The 16,973-nt window shown below is 42.1% G+C and overlaps 1 protein-coding gene across 4 annotated transcripts in view; it reads right to left on the reverse strand.

Moving 5' to 3' along the window:
* Positions 1-15,054, reverse strand: part of CTTNBP2 (cortactin binding protein 2) — a 109,641-nt gene extending 94,587 nt beyond the window's left edge. For all 4 annotated transcript variants that reach the window (XM_033163394.1, XM_033163392.1, XM_033163391.1 and 1 more), the window contains exons 1-2: positions 14,914-15,054; positions 70-177 (exon numbers count right to left, since the gene is read on the reverse strand). In XM_033163394.1, coding sequence (XP_033019285.1) covers positions 70-177; positions 14,914-14,976 — 171 coding nt within the window. In that variant the 5' untranslated portion in view covers positions 14,977-15,054. The remainder of the gene's footprint in view (positions 1-69; positions 178-14,913) is intronic.
* Between the last annotated feature and the right edge of the window lie 1,919 nt (positions 15,055-16,973).

The following is a 16,973-nucleotide window of genomic DNA, read 5'->3' on the forward strand; positions in this document are numbered from 1 at the left end:
AATAATAATAATAAATTTATTTTTCTTTATGAATGTAAAATTTCTCTATATTTAACAACAGGAACATACCCTTAAAGCTTCAATCACAAGATCTCGTGCTTCCAACTCCCCTTCTAGAACACTCAAGAGCATCCGCAGTTCTGATTTGCTGAGATTGTCCACATCGAACTCTCTTTTCTGCAAAATGAAGGAAAACCAATGATTAAAGCAATGTACACAAAGTCAGAAAGTCACCTAATGCAGCAGGATAGTAAAAAAAAAAAAAAATAAGTACCCGTAGTTCTTTAATTTTAGTTTAAAGGCTTGATGCTTCCCATGAGAATAGGAACAAATGTGTTTGCATCATGGCCAATAAACATCAACACCAGCAATCATGTGTTTGCCAGCATGGTGTGTGTTAGGGCTGGGTGATATATCATCCCAAACTGGTATGAAGTTCACATCGTGGTATCAGTTTCATAGCTTTTGACCTGGCAATATATCGCAAATCATTGATGTGTGTTTGTGTGCTATGCAAAAATCGCAGTGTGATGAAAACCATGAAGCCAGCCAATGCCTCTATATAATACATACCTCCATCCTTATTCCAGACATTATGATATCAGTATATTGCAATGTTAGCTGGTGCTATATCGCGATGTTGAAAACCAGAAAATGCAGTCGTACCTGGGAAGTCGAACATGTTGCGACTTGTTACAGGTAGGTAGCCGTGTTAGTCTGCCATAGTCAAAACAAAATTTTAAAAAATCCCTTCCAGTAGCACCTTAGAGACCAACTAATCTTGTTCTTGGTATGAGCTTACATGTGCATGCACACTTCTTCAGATACCTGAGGAAAGGTGCATGCACATGAAAGCTCATAACAAGAACAAGCTTAGTTGGTCTCTAAGGTGCTACTGGAAGGGATTTATTTTTTATTTTGTTTTGACATTGCGTCTTGAACGTCTTTGCTCCCAAACGCCGCAAACCCAGAAGTGAGTGTTCCAGTTTGCGAACGTTCTTTGGAACCTGAACATCTGACGTGGGTTCCGCGGCTTCTGATTGGCTGCAGGAATGTTTTGGAAGTCGAACGGACTTCCAGAACGGATTCCGTTCGACTTCCGAGGTACAACTGTATTGAAAACCCAGCCCTACCTGACAGTAAAAGCAAGCTTAATTAGCCGACAGTAACTTGCTTCAAACACATGGAAGGAAAATTGACAGACTAGTAAGTTAAGAGTGTTTTTAACGACTTTATTTGTGAAACATAAAAAATTCAGCAACATTTCAAATTTAACAATCAATCAATCCACCTACAACTTCCCCTCCCTCAATCTTTTTTTGATCTCTAATTTCTAAAAGTCAAACTTGCCATTTCTACATATTCTATCAATTTCAGCTGCCAATTTTCTTTGGTAGGCACTGTCTCACCATGCCATTTTTGTGCATATAATATTCATGTGGCTGTAAAGAAATAGATTTATCTGTGGGGGGGGGGGGGTTGGGGGGGAATATCTGCTCATTATCCCCAGTAAAAAGGCTTCCAGTCTTTTGGGAGAGCAACCTTAAATCTCTTTTTTATCTCATTGTAAATCATCTCCCAAAAGTCCTTAGCCACTCTGCATGTCCACCACATACGGTAAAAGAAGCCTTCTACTTCTTTACATTTCCAACACAAAATTGACGTCGATTTATACATCTTTGCTAATTGTAAGTTGAGAGGTTTTTAAACTGGGGTCGGGAAAGGGGGGGGGGAAACAAATCAGAGCAAATGAATGGCAAACAGAGCCTTTCACAAAAAGTTATTTGACTAAATAAATTATAGCTGCACAAGTGCCACTGATAGTCATTTTGCCTGAATAAATTAAGAGTTATCCTGTTTTAACAGCAAGGGGGAAATGCTCTCTGTAACCAACCCCCTTGGCAATTAGAACAATAGAACAAAATACTAAGACCCAGAAGAAAAACATATCTTTCTCTGCCTGCCATCATGTTGCTTACTAGTAACTCCCCCTCAGTCTGATGGGCAATAACAGACAGGTAAAGTATTTCTAGTTCAGCACCAAGCGTAGTACAGCTATTCCATTCTGCTGGGTTTTATGACCTACACACAAGGAAATGTTGCTCTAGGGTGACATTGGGCATGCAAAACTTAAACATGGGATATTTTATTCAAACTTTAAAGAGCCTGCTTTGTTGTTGCATGAGGGTAGACAGCAAAAGAATTCAAAATACAATTTCTCAGTTGACTTTTGTTCCTGCAGCTATCAAATTCGTGAGCTCGGTATAATTTAATACCCAGTTGCACATAAGTGGCAGTTGCTGTGTGTCATTGGAAAGTAAGGAAGCAGGAAATATTATTGCATTGAAACATCCTTGTTACTTGATTCAAAGAACCATGCACAAAAAATGCCATCTTAAAAATGTCTAGGACTCCTGCTACTGGAGAGAAGCCTGAAATCTTGTTTCAAAGTATCACGGTCTTCTTGTGCTAACAGTACTGTACAGAAATAGGAATTAGTATTGTTGTGCCAATTCCACCCTATAGTTTTCCCTGTATGGCGACGACACATCTCTTCACCCTGGCCTTCAACATCAAAATGTATATTTTTAGGAATCGTCCTGTTCTTCTGCTTGCAATTTGTTTTAAACCGTTTGAATGTGTTTTGAATTGTTGTGACCTCCCTTGGGATCTTAAAGTGAAGGGTGGCCAATAAATTAAAATACCAACAGTGACAACACTAACAGTCGCCCAGACAATAATGTTTCACTAACAATTTCACTAGCAACTGCCCAGACAGCAGTGCTTATTTGAGGAATGATGGTAACAAATTCGCCAAAAAAACTGAAGTCTGGGATGAATGTGATCAGAACTAGGGAATCTCTCACCAAAATGTTGGAGAAGATGCACCTCCACAGGGACATACCTCCACATGTGGCGGGAATGCCCTAAAATCCAACCCTTCTGGACAGCAGTCCTACAAGGGATATGCAAAATAACTAAACAGGTATTGGAACTCAGCCCAGCACTGGCCCTACTGAACATCTTCCAAGATCATAATGACCACTCACATTATACAGAGCTTGTAACCCACCCACTCTCAGCAGCCAGAAGCCTCATACCCAGACACTGGAGAGACCTGCCAGGAGTAAACATGGACCAATGGTATAAAATTGTTTGGGAAACAGCCTTACTAGAAAAGCTAACCAATAAACTGAAACTGACATGGGGACAAATAGAAGAGGACGCCCTCACCCTGGTATGGCTCCCCTTTATCACACACACAGCCCAACAAGACAACAACAAATATCCACCAACAGCATACGAATCAGTCTGGCTTACCTGATCCAACAAGCCCTTCCCCCCATCACAAATGCAAACAAACCCCACTGCAGACAACCACAGACAACCAACCACACACTGCCCCCCAATACCTCTCACTACCAAGGAAATGTAATAAACAAATAGAAAGATAACCTACGCAGCTGACGCTGACACAAAACCCCATACGTATGCTATACAAAAGAATATAAGCCTCATCACCCCACTCCTCCTCTCCCCACTCTTCTTCCCCAACCTTATACTGTACTCAGTGCTAATGTCTCACAACAGATGTAACTGATTTGTAAAAAAGACTATACAACCTGAAAAAAGAGAGAAGGCATGTACTTTTTTAAACCAGGGAAATATTTAATAAAAATTTTTTTTTTTTTTTTAAATATCTCTTTATTGTTTAAAATCATAACAAAACAACCATCATCAAACATTAACCAACATAGTTACATACACTCATAACATAATAGCATACATACATTACATTACATTCATACCTTCAACCATCATACTTATACACATTTATTCTTACCTATCTTGCCATACTTCATATCATGCAGTCTCTAAACTTCCAATTATCCTTTTTGTATTTTTTGTGCTTAATTTCTTTGACATATCATAACATACAGTTGTAATTCTCTTTCTTTACTCTTACAGTCTTCTCATGTTCTCCCATTGATTTCTTAAGGTTCAATCTAGATCTGCTTTTAGGATTTCGGTTAAACCACTCTCTATTAGATATTCTTTAAATACCCTCCATTCTCTCCAGACTTCTTGGTTCGTCTGTCCTCTTATTTTGCCCGTTGTTTTGGCTAACTGTAAGTATTCAATCATTAGGTTTTGCCAATCGGCTATAGATGGTATGACCTTACTTTTCCAATTTCTAGCCACTAGCATTCTCGCTGCTGTGGTGCCATACATACATAATATTCTTTTCTCTTTTTTAATCTCATCTGGCAAAATACTTATTAGGAACATTTCTGGTCTTTTTTTGAAATTGATTTTTGTCATTTTTTTAAGTTCTTCATAAATCTGATTCCAGTAATTGTTTATTGCTGTACATGACCACCACATGTGTTTATAAGACCCATTTTCATTTCCACACCTCCAACACAATGGGGATCCATTCCTATACATTTTAACTATTTTTTCTGGGGTGAGGTGCCACCTATACATCATTTTCAGTGTGTGTTCTTTTAGGTTGTAACAGGCGGTAAACTTTAAGTCCACCCGCCACAATCTTTCCCACTGTTCCATTAATATATTATACCCAAAGTCCTGCGCCCACCTCACCATCACAGATTTTACTTCCTCCTCTTTTAAATCCCATTCTAACAGTATGTTGTAAATCAGTGAGATATGTTTCCCCTTGCTTTGGAGTACCTCCTTCTCGAATCTAGATTTTTCTTTAGCCAGACCATTTTTTTTATCTATTATAAACCTTTGATAGATTTGGAAGTACTGCAACCAATCGTTTAAATGTTCCTTAATTTCTTCGTATTTTTTCAAATATAATTCATTCTCTTTTTCCTCTAATAACGTTCGATAGGTGGCTCTTCCTCCCTCCATATTCGTTTTTTTTATTGTTATAACCTCTATAGGTGATGTCCAAAGTGGAATTTTTGGTTCTAGAATTCCTTTGTATTTTGTCCAAATTAAATATAATGATTTCCGAATCAGATGATTCAGGAAGCCTTTGTGGACTTTCACCTTTTCGTATATCAGGTAGGAGTGCCAACCATATCTGTTTTCTACACCCTCCAAATCTAATAGTTCATAATCTTTTAAATTTATCCAATCCTTTATCCAATTTAATGCCGCAGCCGCATGGTATAGTTCTAAATTTGGCATGGCAAATCCTCCCCTTTCTTTCCTGTCGGTCAATAGCTCGAACTTAATCCTTGGTCTTTTTCCGTTCCAAATGAATCTCGCTAAATCCTTCTTCCATTCTTTAAAAACTCTCATACCCCCTAATATCGGTATTGCTTGGAATAGAAATAACATTTTTGGGAGGATGTTCATTTTGACCACCGATATTCTTCCCCATAGTGAAAGGTTTAGTTTGTTCCATACCTCCATGTTCATTTTTATTTCTCTCCATGCTTTTTTGTAATTGTCCTCAAAGAGATTGATACATTTAGGTGTTATATTTATTCCTAAATATTTGGCCTTGTTTTTGATTTCCAATCCCGTTAATTGGTGCAGTTCTTCTTTTTCCTTTTTATCCAAATTTTTAGTCATTAGGGTAGTTTTTTGGTAATTTATTTTTAGTCCCGCCACCTTGCCATATTCTTTAATAATATCTAATGCTATCGGTATATTCTCTTTTGGGTCTTGTGTCGTTATTATCAGATCATCGGCGAATGCCCTTACCTTATAGGTGTTCTTCCCCACTACAATTCCTTTTAGTTTTCTTTCCTTTCTGATATTATTCAGTAGAACCTCCAGAACCAATACGAAAAGCAAGGGTGAAAGAGGACACCCTTGCCTAGTTCCTTTTGTTATTTGGAAGCTATCTGTTACGTTCCCGTTTATTATTAGCCTCGCACTCTGTTGATTGTAAATTGCCTCTATAGCCCTCCTCATATTCTCTTTTAATCCAATTTTTTCTAATTGTCTTTTCATAAATTCCCAGGAGACATTGTCAAATGCCTTTTCGGCATCCAACAGCAGCAGCGCTGCCTTTTTGTCTATTTTGAACTCTAAATATTCCAACAAATCTATTATATTCCTTGTATTGTTTGAAATTTGTCTACCTGGTATGAATCCTGCTTGATTTGGGTGTATTATATCTTTAATCACATTTCTTAATCTATTTGCGATCACCCCTGCAAACAATTTATAATCACTGTTTAGAAGGGAGATCGGTCTATAGTTTTTCATTAAATCGAGGTCCGCATCTTGTTTGGGTAGGAGCGTAACATATGCCTCTTTCCAGGAGCCTGGTAGGCTTCCATTAATTAATATTTGATTCATTAGGTCCTTTAATGGGCTGATCACAATTTCTTCCAATCTTTTATAATATTCTGTTGGTAATCCGTCGGGCCCTGGTGATTTCCCGGGTTTACATTTTTTCATTACATTTCTTATCTCTTGTACTGTGATTGGGGTATCTATTTCTTTTGCTTTTTCCTCTATACTAATCTCTAATTTATGTTTCTCTAAGTAGTTATTTATTTCATTACTTATTTCATTTAAAAATTTGGAAACGAAATAAATTCGAATTTGCAAATAAACCAAGCAAATTTCTCGCCTGGCAATTGAAAAAAAGAAAAAATGAAAAAATGATAAATAGAATAAGGATTGGTGATAAATATATAAATAAACCACAGATGATAGTAGAAAATTTTTTGAAGTATTATGAAGAGCTATATAGGAAAAAGGAGGAAGACAGTAATGAAATAATAAAAATATTTTTTTAAAAAAAGAACTAGGGAATCTCCTGAACCCATTCTCTCCTCCACCCACTTCAACTGCAAACTCATCAAATTTCTACCCACTCCCCTCATGGACAGTTTCTGCTGTCTTCAACTTCCCTCTCCCATGTATCTTAATACTCCAAGCTTTTGCTCCCCACCCTCATCTAAACCGAAAGAGTTTGGGGTAGGGATGAGCAAATCAGTCTATTTATGGTCTATGCCACTTTTGCAGGTATGCACCCCTAAGTCCATTCAGGACCATAGCCATAGTCATCTGCGGCTATCAAAAGAATTTCCGCATGAAAAAGTTGCATTTAAACATGTCTTATAGAACACACTTCACACTTCTAAATGTGTTTTGCTAAGTTTTTTTTTTTAGTTGTACGGGAACATTTGTGTGACGCAAAAGCCATTGGATAACTAACTTCTAATCTGCACATTAGCCCAGGAGGTACAGATCAGAACAGAATTTGCAGAGATTGAATTTTGCAAGCAACTCTAGTTCCAGGGAGGCTTAAGTCAATATACTAGTTAAATCAGGCCTCCCCAGCCTCCAGATGTTTTGGACTACAATTCCCATCAACCCTGACCACTGGTCCTGTTAGCTAGGGATCATGGGAGTTGTAGGCCAAAACATCTGGAGGGCCGCAGGTTGGGGATGCCTGAGTTAAATGAAGAACTACATCAAACTTGTGTAACTGAATGTAATTTCATCAGCAAGCATCCTCGTGCCATGCTCTCTAAAGATGCCATAGCTAAATCCTACGAGGCGTAACAGGCTGTACTCTTGCATAAATAAAGTACTGTATATTCTGGCGTATAAGACTACTTTTTAATCCAGGAAAATCTTCTCAAAAGTTGGGGGTCGTCTTATACGCCGGGTGGAGAATCTACAGTCGAGTATATCTCAAACTCTATATTTTAACTGGAAAAGTTGGGAGTCGTCTTATACACCCAGTCGTCTTATACGCCGGAAAATACGGTATACTATTCACTGTATCATATTATAGATTGCAGCTACTACTATGCCATAAGATCCACTATCTTGTTACATCACATATGAACTTGTACAACTGATGAAGCCCAGGACGGCGAAACAAGGTCAGTATTCCAGAAATCCTTGTCTTAAACTCTGTGAAAGGATTCTATGGAACTGTAACAACCCTTCATGTGGATTGTTTGGACTTTATGAACAGACACAGGTGGAATAGACACTTGTACATGTATGGACCTTATGCATGAACTGATTAGAGAACGAACTGATCTACTGGGTCTTCTGCTTTTTCCGTTGAACTTTATGAGTTATTGCCATTGAAATCTATAATATGATACAGTGAATAGTATACTATTCCATGGGTTTGATGTTGTTTTGCAATAGCTAAATCCTACAGCACACACACAGCCACACACAAGCTGTTTCTTTTTAATACAACACACACACACACACACACACACACACACACACACCAATGTGGCAGTTAGGCTGGTCCATGCTCTGCAATTAATATGTCACTCAGAGTTGGAGAGGCAATAATTAACCCAATATATTCTGATAAGCTTTGAAAGTTGTCCAACAGTGCAGTTCTGTGCATCTTTACTCAGAAACAAATTCTATTGCATTCAGTCAACTTTACCTCAATGTAAGTGTGTGCAGCGGGCAGGTGGGGGGGTACTTGGTCCTCTAGAACATTGCTTCCCAAACTTGGGTCTCTAGCTGTTTTTGGACTAAAGTTCCCATCATCCCTGACCACTGGTCCTGCTTAGCTAGGGATGATGGGAGCCAGTGTGGTGTAGTGGTTAAGAGTGGTAGACTCGTAATCTGGGGAACCAGGTTCGCGTCTCCGCTCCTCCACATGCAGCTGCTGGGTGACCTTGGGCTAGTCACACTTCCTTGAAGTCTCTCAGCCCCACTCACCTCACAGAGTGTTTGTTGTGAGGGAGGAAGGGAAAGGAGAATGTTAGCCGCTTTGAGACTCCTTAGGGTAGTGATAAAGTGGGATATCAAATCCAAACTCTTCTTCTTCTCTTCTTTGTAGTCCAAAAACAGCTGGAGACCCAAGTTTGACGAATACTGCTCTAGAGGATGCTGGACTACAACTCCAATCATCGCTAGCTGGGTCTGATAGGAGTGGGAGTCCTGCAACATCTGGCTGGCCACGGGTTCCCCATTACCGGTGGGCAGGATTGCATTTCTCAACTTGTTCAAGCTTCCCCACCCCAAAAATGGATGTACCAATTACACATTGCAAGCACGGCTCATCCATTAATTAATTAATCCATTAATGAAACCATTAATAAATTACAAATTCAACCAAACTACAGTGACTTAAAATGTGCACTTTTGTGACAGCTGCAAATGCATATTTTTGTGGGAAACCTGCACATTTTTGTAAAAAACCTCTGGATCCTCCAGATGTTGCTGGACTCCAACTCCCATTATCCATAACCATTGGGCTTGCTGGTTGGGGCTGATGAGAGCTGGAGTCCAACAACAGCTGGAGGGACATGGACTTCCTATCTTTTAAAATCTCCAATGTAGGCTATATGTTGTCTACATAATTGCCAGAGTAGAACAGCAGGTATGTTCAGAAAAATCACATAGGACCCCATCAGGAAAATGAAAAGCAAAGCTAAGCAACCCCTTCTGGTTTCTAATTAGATATTTTTCACAGTTCTCAGAACTGTACAGTATCCTTCTAACCAAACATCTTGCATCAAGTGTCTTTGGCATTTTTTTCCTGGACAAACTATGAGGTTTCAAGGGGAGTGGGGTGGGGAGCTGCTTGCATGGTGCCAAAAATATGCATTAGCAAAAGTACTTGAAAAGGAAAGTAGATACATTTATAACAACTCTTAATTCCTATGGGAGTGTCTGTTCTCTGCTCTTGAATTGGCCCATTAAAAAGCTTGCTCTCTGATATTTCTTTTATACTTGATTTTTTTAAAATAAAAAATATATATGCTTGCAGCAAGTACTGGGAAGATATAACATAAGGACAACATCTGAGCCAGTAAGTAAGGCTGGCTAGCGAGACATGTTAAAATTCCTTTAGTAGAAGACCTAAGGAAGAAATCTGAGAACCATATATTCAGAGCAGGTAAGCCTCAGACAAAAAAGAAAACCAGATTGAAAGGTCCATTAAGAAATCTTTGTCTTTCAGCTAGTTCTACTTAACGCCATAAAAACAAAAGTCCTATCAGTAAGAATGCTGTTGAGATGGACACACAAGATCACTTAACACTAAGGTTTGGCCATTAACAAATCATTGCTACCCTGCTGTATTCACAATGAAGTGAGAAAAGAGGGCTTTCCCCATCTTTTAGAAATCTAGGCAACAGCATGCTGAGTCAACCAACAGATTAGTAGCACTTTTCTAGGACTTCAGATATGGGACATTTCCACCCCTACTGGAAGATGCTGGGGACTGAACCTGGGATCTTTTTTCATGCAATACCATTGCCCTACGACTGAGCAACAACAGTTCCCAAATGCATTTCAAGGCATGCTTACTGTGTATGGTGGATTCTAATCTGCTCTAATTACAACCAATTAATTAGGAAACAAGTTTTCACTGGTTTGATGTGGCATGTATGGATACAGTATAAGGATAAATATTGAATAAGTTTTATAAGAACACATTTGAGCAATGGTATAGTAGCACAAATGTCTTTCAACGAGCAACAAAATCAAATCACAGCACAATGCAATGTGTGCCTACTCAAATTAAATCAGGATGAGTTCAGTGGAACTTAATCCCAGATAAATTGTGTATAGATTAGTAGCCTGAACCTAGGATTTCAGGTACAGAATACATCGTTTTAAATGTTGTTGTTGTTGTTGTTGTTGTTGTTGTTGTTGTTGTTGTTGTTAATTACTTGTACCCTGCCCATCTGACTGGGTTGCCCCAGCCACTCTGGGATTCCACAGATGCTGTTTCTTTGTAAGTTTAGAAACCAAGTGTAAAAGTTCCTCTCCCTTCATTGGTTAAAGGAGATAGCAGAATCTACCTTCCGTAATGCAAAATGTTAACAGATACCAAGTCTGCTTCAGGCGGCTTTTGCATGAAATGTCTTTAAATAATTATTTTGTGTTATGCTGCCCATCTGTCAAGTCCACCTTTTGCAAAACTAAGACATGCGTCTTCAGCATATATCATGTAAAAATCCAAGTATATTTTGCCATTCAACACCATTCCATAACCAGTCCATTGGCACTGATGCAGGACTCAAAAACAAGATCACCACCCATTTCTTAATTGAAAAACACAAAAAACAAACAAGTTACTTTTCTTCTAAGTTCTTGATGCTCTTAACCCAGCTCAAGGTTGTCATCTGAACTAGGTACTGTAGTCAGTCCATCGTTTGAAAAATAAGACTTTGGAGCCATCTTGTCCCAAAATGGCGACTAGACCTTCCGTTTTGGCAACTGTTACCTTGGTTTAAGGAGCTATTTGGCGCCCAACTGATATATCTGACTTTCTAAACACTGGTGGGGAGCGAGCCCCAAATGTGATGCCCGCTCCTCCCAGCCTGCCTTCGTGCTGCCTTCCCAAAGCTGGCTAAGCAAGGCACTGGGCTTGGGGAAGGAGGCACTAGGTTGTGGCGGGCCCTAGATCCTGCCCAAAGCTGGAAAAGAGCAACCAGGCTTTGCGAAGGAGGAGGGATGGCTTGGATCACCCTGGTCTATACCGACTAGCTGCAGTCGCTTCCCAGAGTTTCAGACAGACATTCTCTCCCAGCCCTGTCTGGAGACGTCAGGGATCGAACCTGTGACTTTCTGCATGCTTGGCAGCTGCTCTGAGCCAGGCCTTTCTGCACCATGAAGGACGCCTTTCACACAGACTTCGGCTGGCTACGTGTTCTTCAGCTTCATGTAGGTGTGAGGGGTGAATCACACCAACTGCCTCCAAGTTTTCCCTCATCCCTATTACCATGGCAACAAAGCAGATACTCAGGTTTGCATCCCCCACATACCAACTGCTACGCTTAGTTCAGGAAAGCTGAGAATGGGAAGAATCTTGGCTTCCTTCCCAAATATGGCCATTAAAGAAGTCTCTTCTTTTTTCAGTCATAAATTTCTTGCTGACATTAAAAGGCAGGCTTATTTCCCCCCCCCCCATAGTATTCTGCACATTTTTTCTTCTTCCTGCAGAAGCCTGCCAGTATTAATGCTAAAAGTTACTGGGTCCCCCCCCCCACACTCCCCGCCTCCACTTTCATAAGATGTCCTGGAAACAGCAGCTAGCATGAAATACCTCAAGGCAGTTGTGCTTAAAATGGCAGCCTTATGCTGAAAGTTAAGTAACATTAGAACTCCGCTCTATAACCATTGTCGTTCCTTTTAAATTGTTTATTGGGCTATCTATACTTTGAGGGCTGGGAAAAACTAAGCTGCATGGCTTACATTCAACTGAAAGCACTCTGCTGGAAATCTTGCCGAACTTCCAAGTTACAAATTAATCTGGGCAAAAATCCAAAATCTATCTGTTAGTGAAGATACTAGCTTTATACAGACGAAAAACCAATAACGTTGTTTTAGTAGCCTAGTTACTTCAACACCATGTTCTCCTTGGCCTCAGTGGAATTTACTCCCTGGTAAGTGTACCCCACACTGCAACTCTAATGTAACCTTTTTCTAAAATGTCCTGACTTTTTGGAAAAAATAATCCCATCTCATTCCCTCTTTTAAGTTAAGTTAGGGAATAAATTCAGTATTTATGGGAGGGAAAACTAGGCAGCTTGAAAAGTCTGTCGTATCAACCTCAAAGTAACAACTTTTTAATAGGGTAGCTGCTTATAAATAGCCTTCTGACTCCCTATATAGAAATAAGTGACCTGATTTTCAAAAATACTAAGCATAAAACCAGTCACATAAGGCTTCCTGCATGTATGAATGACAGGTTCAATATCTCTTTGAGTTGTATTATCAATGGCTATAGCGATAAAATTTTAATTTACTCTTCAATTATTTGCGCGTTTACTTTAGGAATCTCTCATACCTAAACAATAAAAACCAACTGATTCAGCTGCTTGCCTTTTCAAGATCTTTAAGCAGATTAGTTCCAACCAGTCTTAATGGGAGTTTAATAAAGTGTTTGTACTATACAACTGAAAAAATCCATTAAGTTGCATAAAACGCTTAAATTCAGGACTCTAAATTGAGTAGCTCCAGGTATTGTTAAACATCAGGGCCATGGATGCTGATGTTTAACAACACGTGTATACATATTTATTACATTATGAGCTTGCTATAGGAAACACTGGCATAACCGTCACAATGTGTGGTGCTGCCTTAAGAACCAATCTGGACCCATTTCACAGAATTTCCTTTAGAACAGATTTCCTTCTGATATGCTAGGTTGTTGCCAGGAAGTGGTGTCCCTCCCCAAAGATCAAATTTTATGGCAGTTTCCTAAAAATTTGTTGTTGTTGTTGTTACTGAAAAAGGAAGTGTTTGGAACATACAAAAAAATGATGACACCACAGATCAGTCTGCATGGACTACAGCAGAGAGACAGGAAAATGTCTTATAGAATCAGACCATTGGTCAATCCAGCTCAATATTGGCAGTAGCTCTCCAGGGTTCCAGACAAGAGTCTTTCAGCTGAAAGTAGGACTTTCTGCATGTGCTCTGCTAAATAGGTTAGGGTCCTTCCCCTGGCCTCATTTTGGGCTAGCCCCCTCCCCAAAATACTTAGCAGGCAAAGCAGAGGAGGGGTGACATCTTGATCTTATGTGCAGACAACTGCATGCTGCTCAAGTGACAAGAGAATTTTGATTGGCAACTTTGGGGGCGGAGGGAATAATCAAAGCATGGATTTTTCCATGCCTTTCCACTTGCCACCCAATTAAATCAAAAAAGCGAGTGGCCTAGAAATTGACCTATGAATCAGAAAACAAAAGGGCACATCCGTGACAACTGTGGTTGGGCGGGAGGGGAGCCTAGCTAGGAAAGGCTGTCAAACAGCCTGTCAGGAGAAGTGGCAAACCCTAAAATTGGTCTGTACTTGGGGAAAATTTAAACAGCTCTTGTACTCGCGTGAGAGAAAGCCTCCAGCAACGATAGCAAAAAAAAACAGAGAACAAGATAGATCTTTCCTGCTCCACCACTTGGATGCAGAAGAGGGGGAAAGAACAACAGAGGATTAAAATAGGCTTATTGTTCTCAAAGGGGGGGACACCACCTGATCTCCAACGCCCACCCGCATCCCTAATATTTCCCAGTTTAAGTGACCCAGCTATGTTTCTAATATAAAGTCTTCAGCAGAGGTAGGAATCCAAACGCGACCATCAGCACCCTTCCCAAACCCCCGATAATGCTTCTGGCAATATCCCACGCTTGTTATTCGGGGGCTTGGCGGGTTGGGGGAGGCAGCGCATATGGAACGGGAGGGAATTAATTCCAGGGCGATGACCCCCCCCCCCCGCGCCTTGGAAATGGTTGCGGGTGATCTGTGGCTGTCAATGCTCTGTGACGCGCCGCCAGCCCACCAGGGCTGTTGTGGGGACCCTTGTGTTTCACCCGTCCCGCAAGCGAGGAGAAAAGCCCGCGTTCCTACAGCCCAATACATACACACACACGAAAACAAAAGGGAGCCGCCTCCTGGAAAAAGAAGGGGATCTTCTCCTCCCTCTACAAAGACCTCCTCGAAAGATCCCCCACTCCACGGATAGATCGAGGGGAGGGGCGTCGGAGGGGCTGCCAATGTCCACCCATCCCCGCCAAGGGCGCACGATCAGAGCGGCGGGGCCTCCCATGGTCGCCTCTCCACTCGTCTCCAGGGTCCGTCCGGCTTCCCCTCCCCGATATCTCTCTCCGTCAGGCTGCGATCGAGGCAGGAGAGACCCCTGGGGATTGCAGGTCTGCCTGTGCCCGAGCTCCGAGCCCTCCAGCCCCCATTTCTCCGGAGGCGCAGACACCAAGACACCCTCCTTCCTCTGCTTAAAGACCCATACCAAATGCGCGCTTTCCCCCCAACAACGCACGCCGGGCCCGCGCTCGCTCGCCCCGCTCCCTCGGCGCGCTCCGCTCTCCCAGCCTCGAGAGGTGCGCCTTCTCTCGCCTGGCGCAAAGCACCAGCCCGAGAGCTAGCGAGCGCGGAACTCAGCCCGGCGGCGGCGGCGAATAAAGGAGCCGCCTCCAGCCCCACGCAGCGCGCCGCAAGCCCCGCGCTTCGCCTACCGCTGCCTCCGGATCTCCTCGGTTTCCAGAGCCGGGCTCCCCGCTCGCTCCTTCCGTCGCCATCTTCCCACTGGCAGAGCGATCCCCGACTCTCAGCAGAACAGAGCCGAGCCGAGGCGAGCCGAGCGGCGGCCTCCGCACAACCCAGCTGCTTAACCCCCTCGGCGCTGGCAAGGATGGCCCTCCGAGCGACAGCTTCGCCCGCCCGCCCGCCTGCCCGCCTCCCTCCTTCCCAGAGCGGGGCGGGCGCGGCAACGCAGGCGGGGAGGTGGAGCCAGGGAACCTCAAGAGCCGCGCGCCTGCCATTCCGTTTGCCTGCAGTCGGCGCTTCCACGGGGAAGGCGATGTGGCCGGGTCTCCAAGAGCGAGGGATGCTCTGGTCTCGGCCCATGCGGCCATATGTTTTTTTTTAAATCTTCTTCTCCTCGGACAAGGGACTCTAGTTGCGCTCCCCAGATTTTTCTGGACCAGGTCTCCTCTGAAGCATCCTAGGATTCCTCTTTTACGCATCATGTGCGCGCATGCCAGAAGGGCCCAGAACAGAGCAGCTGGCATTAAACAATAATATATTCCCCTTTCCCTCCATTCACAGAATTGTAGAGTTGGAGGGACACTGAGGACCATCAATGCAGGAATATGCAGCTGTCCCTCATGGGGATCGAACCTGCAACCTTGGCATTATCAGCAACATGCTCCTTGGGTTTAAACTCTACAAACATGGTTTGACAGAGCACAAAACCACACTTTCCCACCTCAGAGCCACTATGACACCAGCAGAAAATACAGTAACTTATCCATGTTGCTCCTCTATGGACAGGAAAATCCGTATTTTATGTGCCGACAGTATCACCCATCCTTCCGTTTGGATATCTGAACTTATACTTTGTCCAGTCAGTTTCAATTTCACTTAACATGAAACAAAACCACAGTCACTTTATTGAAGAGCTGAGCTTTCCAAGCAAAACACTCTGCTACCACTCAGGCCTTTTACTAAGGGACAAGCTAGACATGGAGTTGAAGATACCTTGCATTTAAACATGCACACTTTTTGAAAAAGGAAATACAGTGGTACCTTGGGTTAAGAACTTAATTCGTTACAGAGGTCCTTTCTTAACCTGAAATGGTTCTTAACCTGAGGCGTGCTTTCGCTAATGGGGCCTCCTGCTGGCGTCGTGCTGCTGGCAAACGATTTCCGTTCTTATCCTGGGGCAAAGTTGTAGCATTTATGGGAGGTGATTGTTATAAGGCTTGCAGCAGATGGAGATAAGGAAAATAACCCTCTTTTTGCTCTGGACCTGAGAAAAATATCCCCTCTGATGCTTTGTCCGAAATCACCTATTAGCACAATGAAGATAGAACTGGCAGCAAATTCCCAAGCAGAGCGCAACCATTCTTCTCTCTCAACTGATATGACAGGTGTCCATACAGGCGAAATAAATGATGACTCATGCTGTCACAGTCTTGTCAATGTTCCCTTGCTTCAAGTGTGCTGTCCACTCTTAATACTTTAAAAGTGCCACATGAGCACTCCCTTTTCATTCATTCATTCATTTTCCACTTGATTGTTATTATTTTAGCTGGATCTTTCATATTTTAAAGAACATTGCTATTGTCATTGTAATCTGCTTATATGCGTATTAATTGCTCAGTTACCTGCATGATCCCAGGAATAATTGCTCTGTTGTGCCTCTCTTACAGTATTACAGTTCCTGCTCACCAAATAAATCAGGGGTCAGCAACCCTTTTCAGCCATGGCCTGGTCCACCGTCCCTCAGACCATGTGGTGGGCCGGACTATGTTTTTTTTGGGGGGGGGAGGGATGAACGAATTCCTATGCCCCACAAATAACCCAGAGATGCATTTAAAATAAAAGCACATATTCTACTCATGTAAAAACACCAGGCAGGCCCCACAAATAACCCAGAGACACATTCTACTCATGTAAAAACATGCTGATTCCCAGACCGTCCGCGGGCTGGATTGAGAAGGCGATTGGGCCGCAACCGGCCTATGGGCCTTAGGTTGCCTACCCATGAAATAAATTGTAGTTCAGAGAATGA

The sequence above is a fragment of the Lacerta agilis genome, chromosome 10, assembly GCF_009819535.1.
Source record: "Lacerta agilis isolate rLacAgi1 chromosome 10, rLacAgi1.pri, whole genome shotgun sequence".
NCBI classification, from domain to species: Eukaryota; Metazoa; Chordata; class Lepidosauria; order Squamata; family Lacertidae; genus Lacerta; species Lacerta agilis.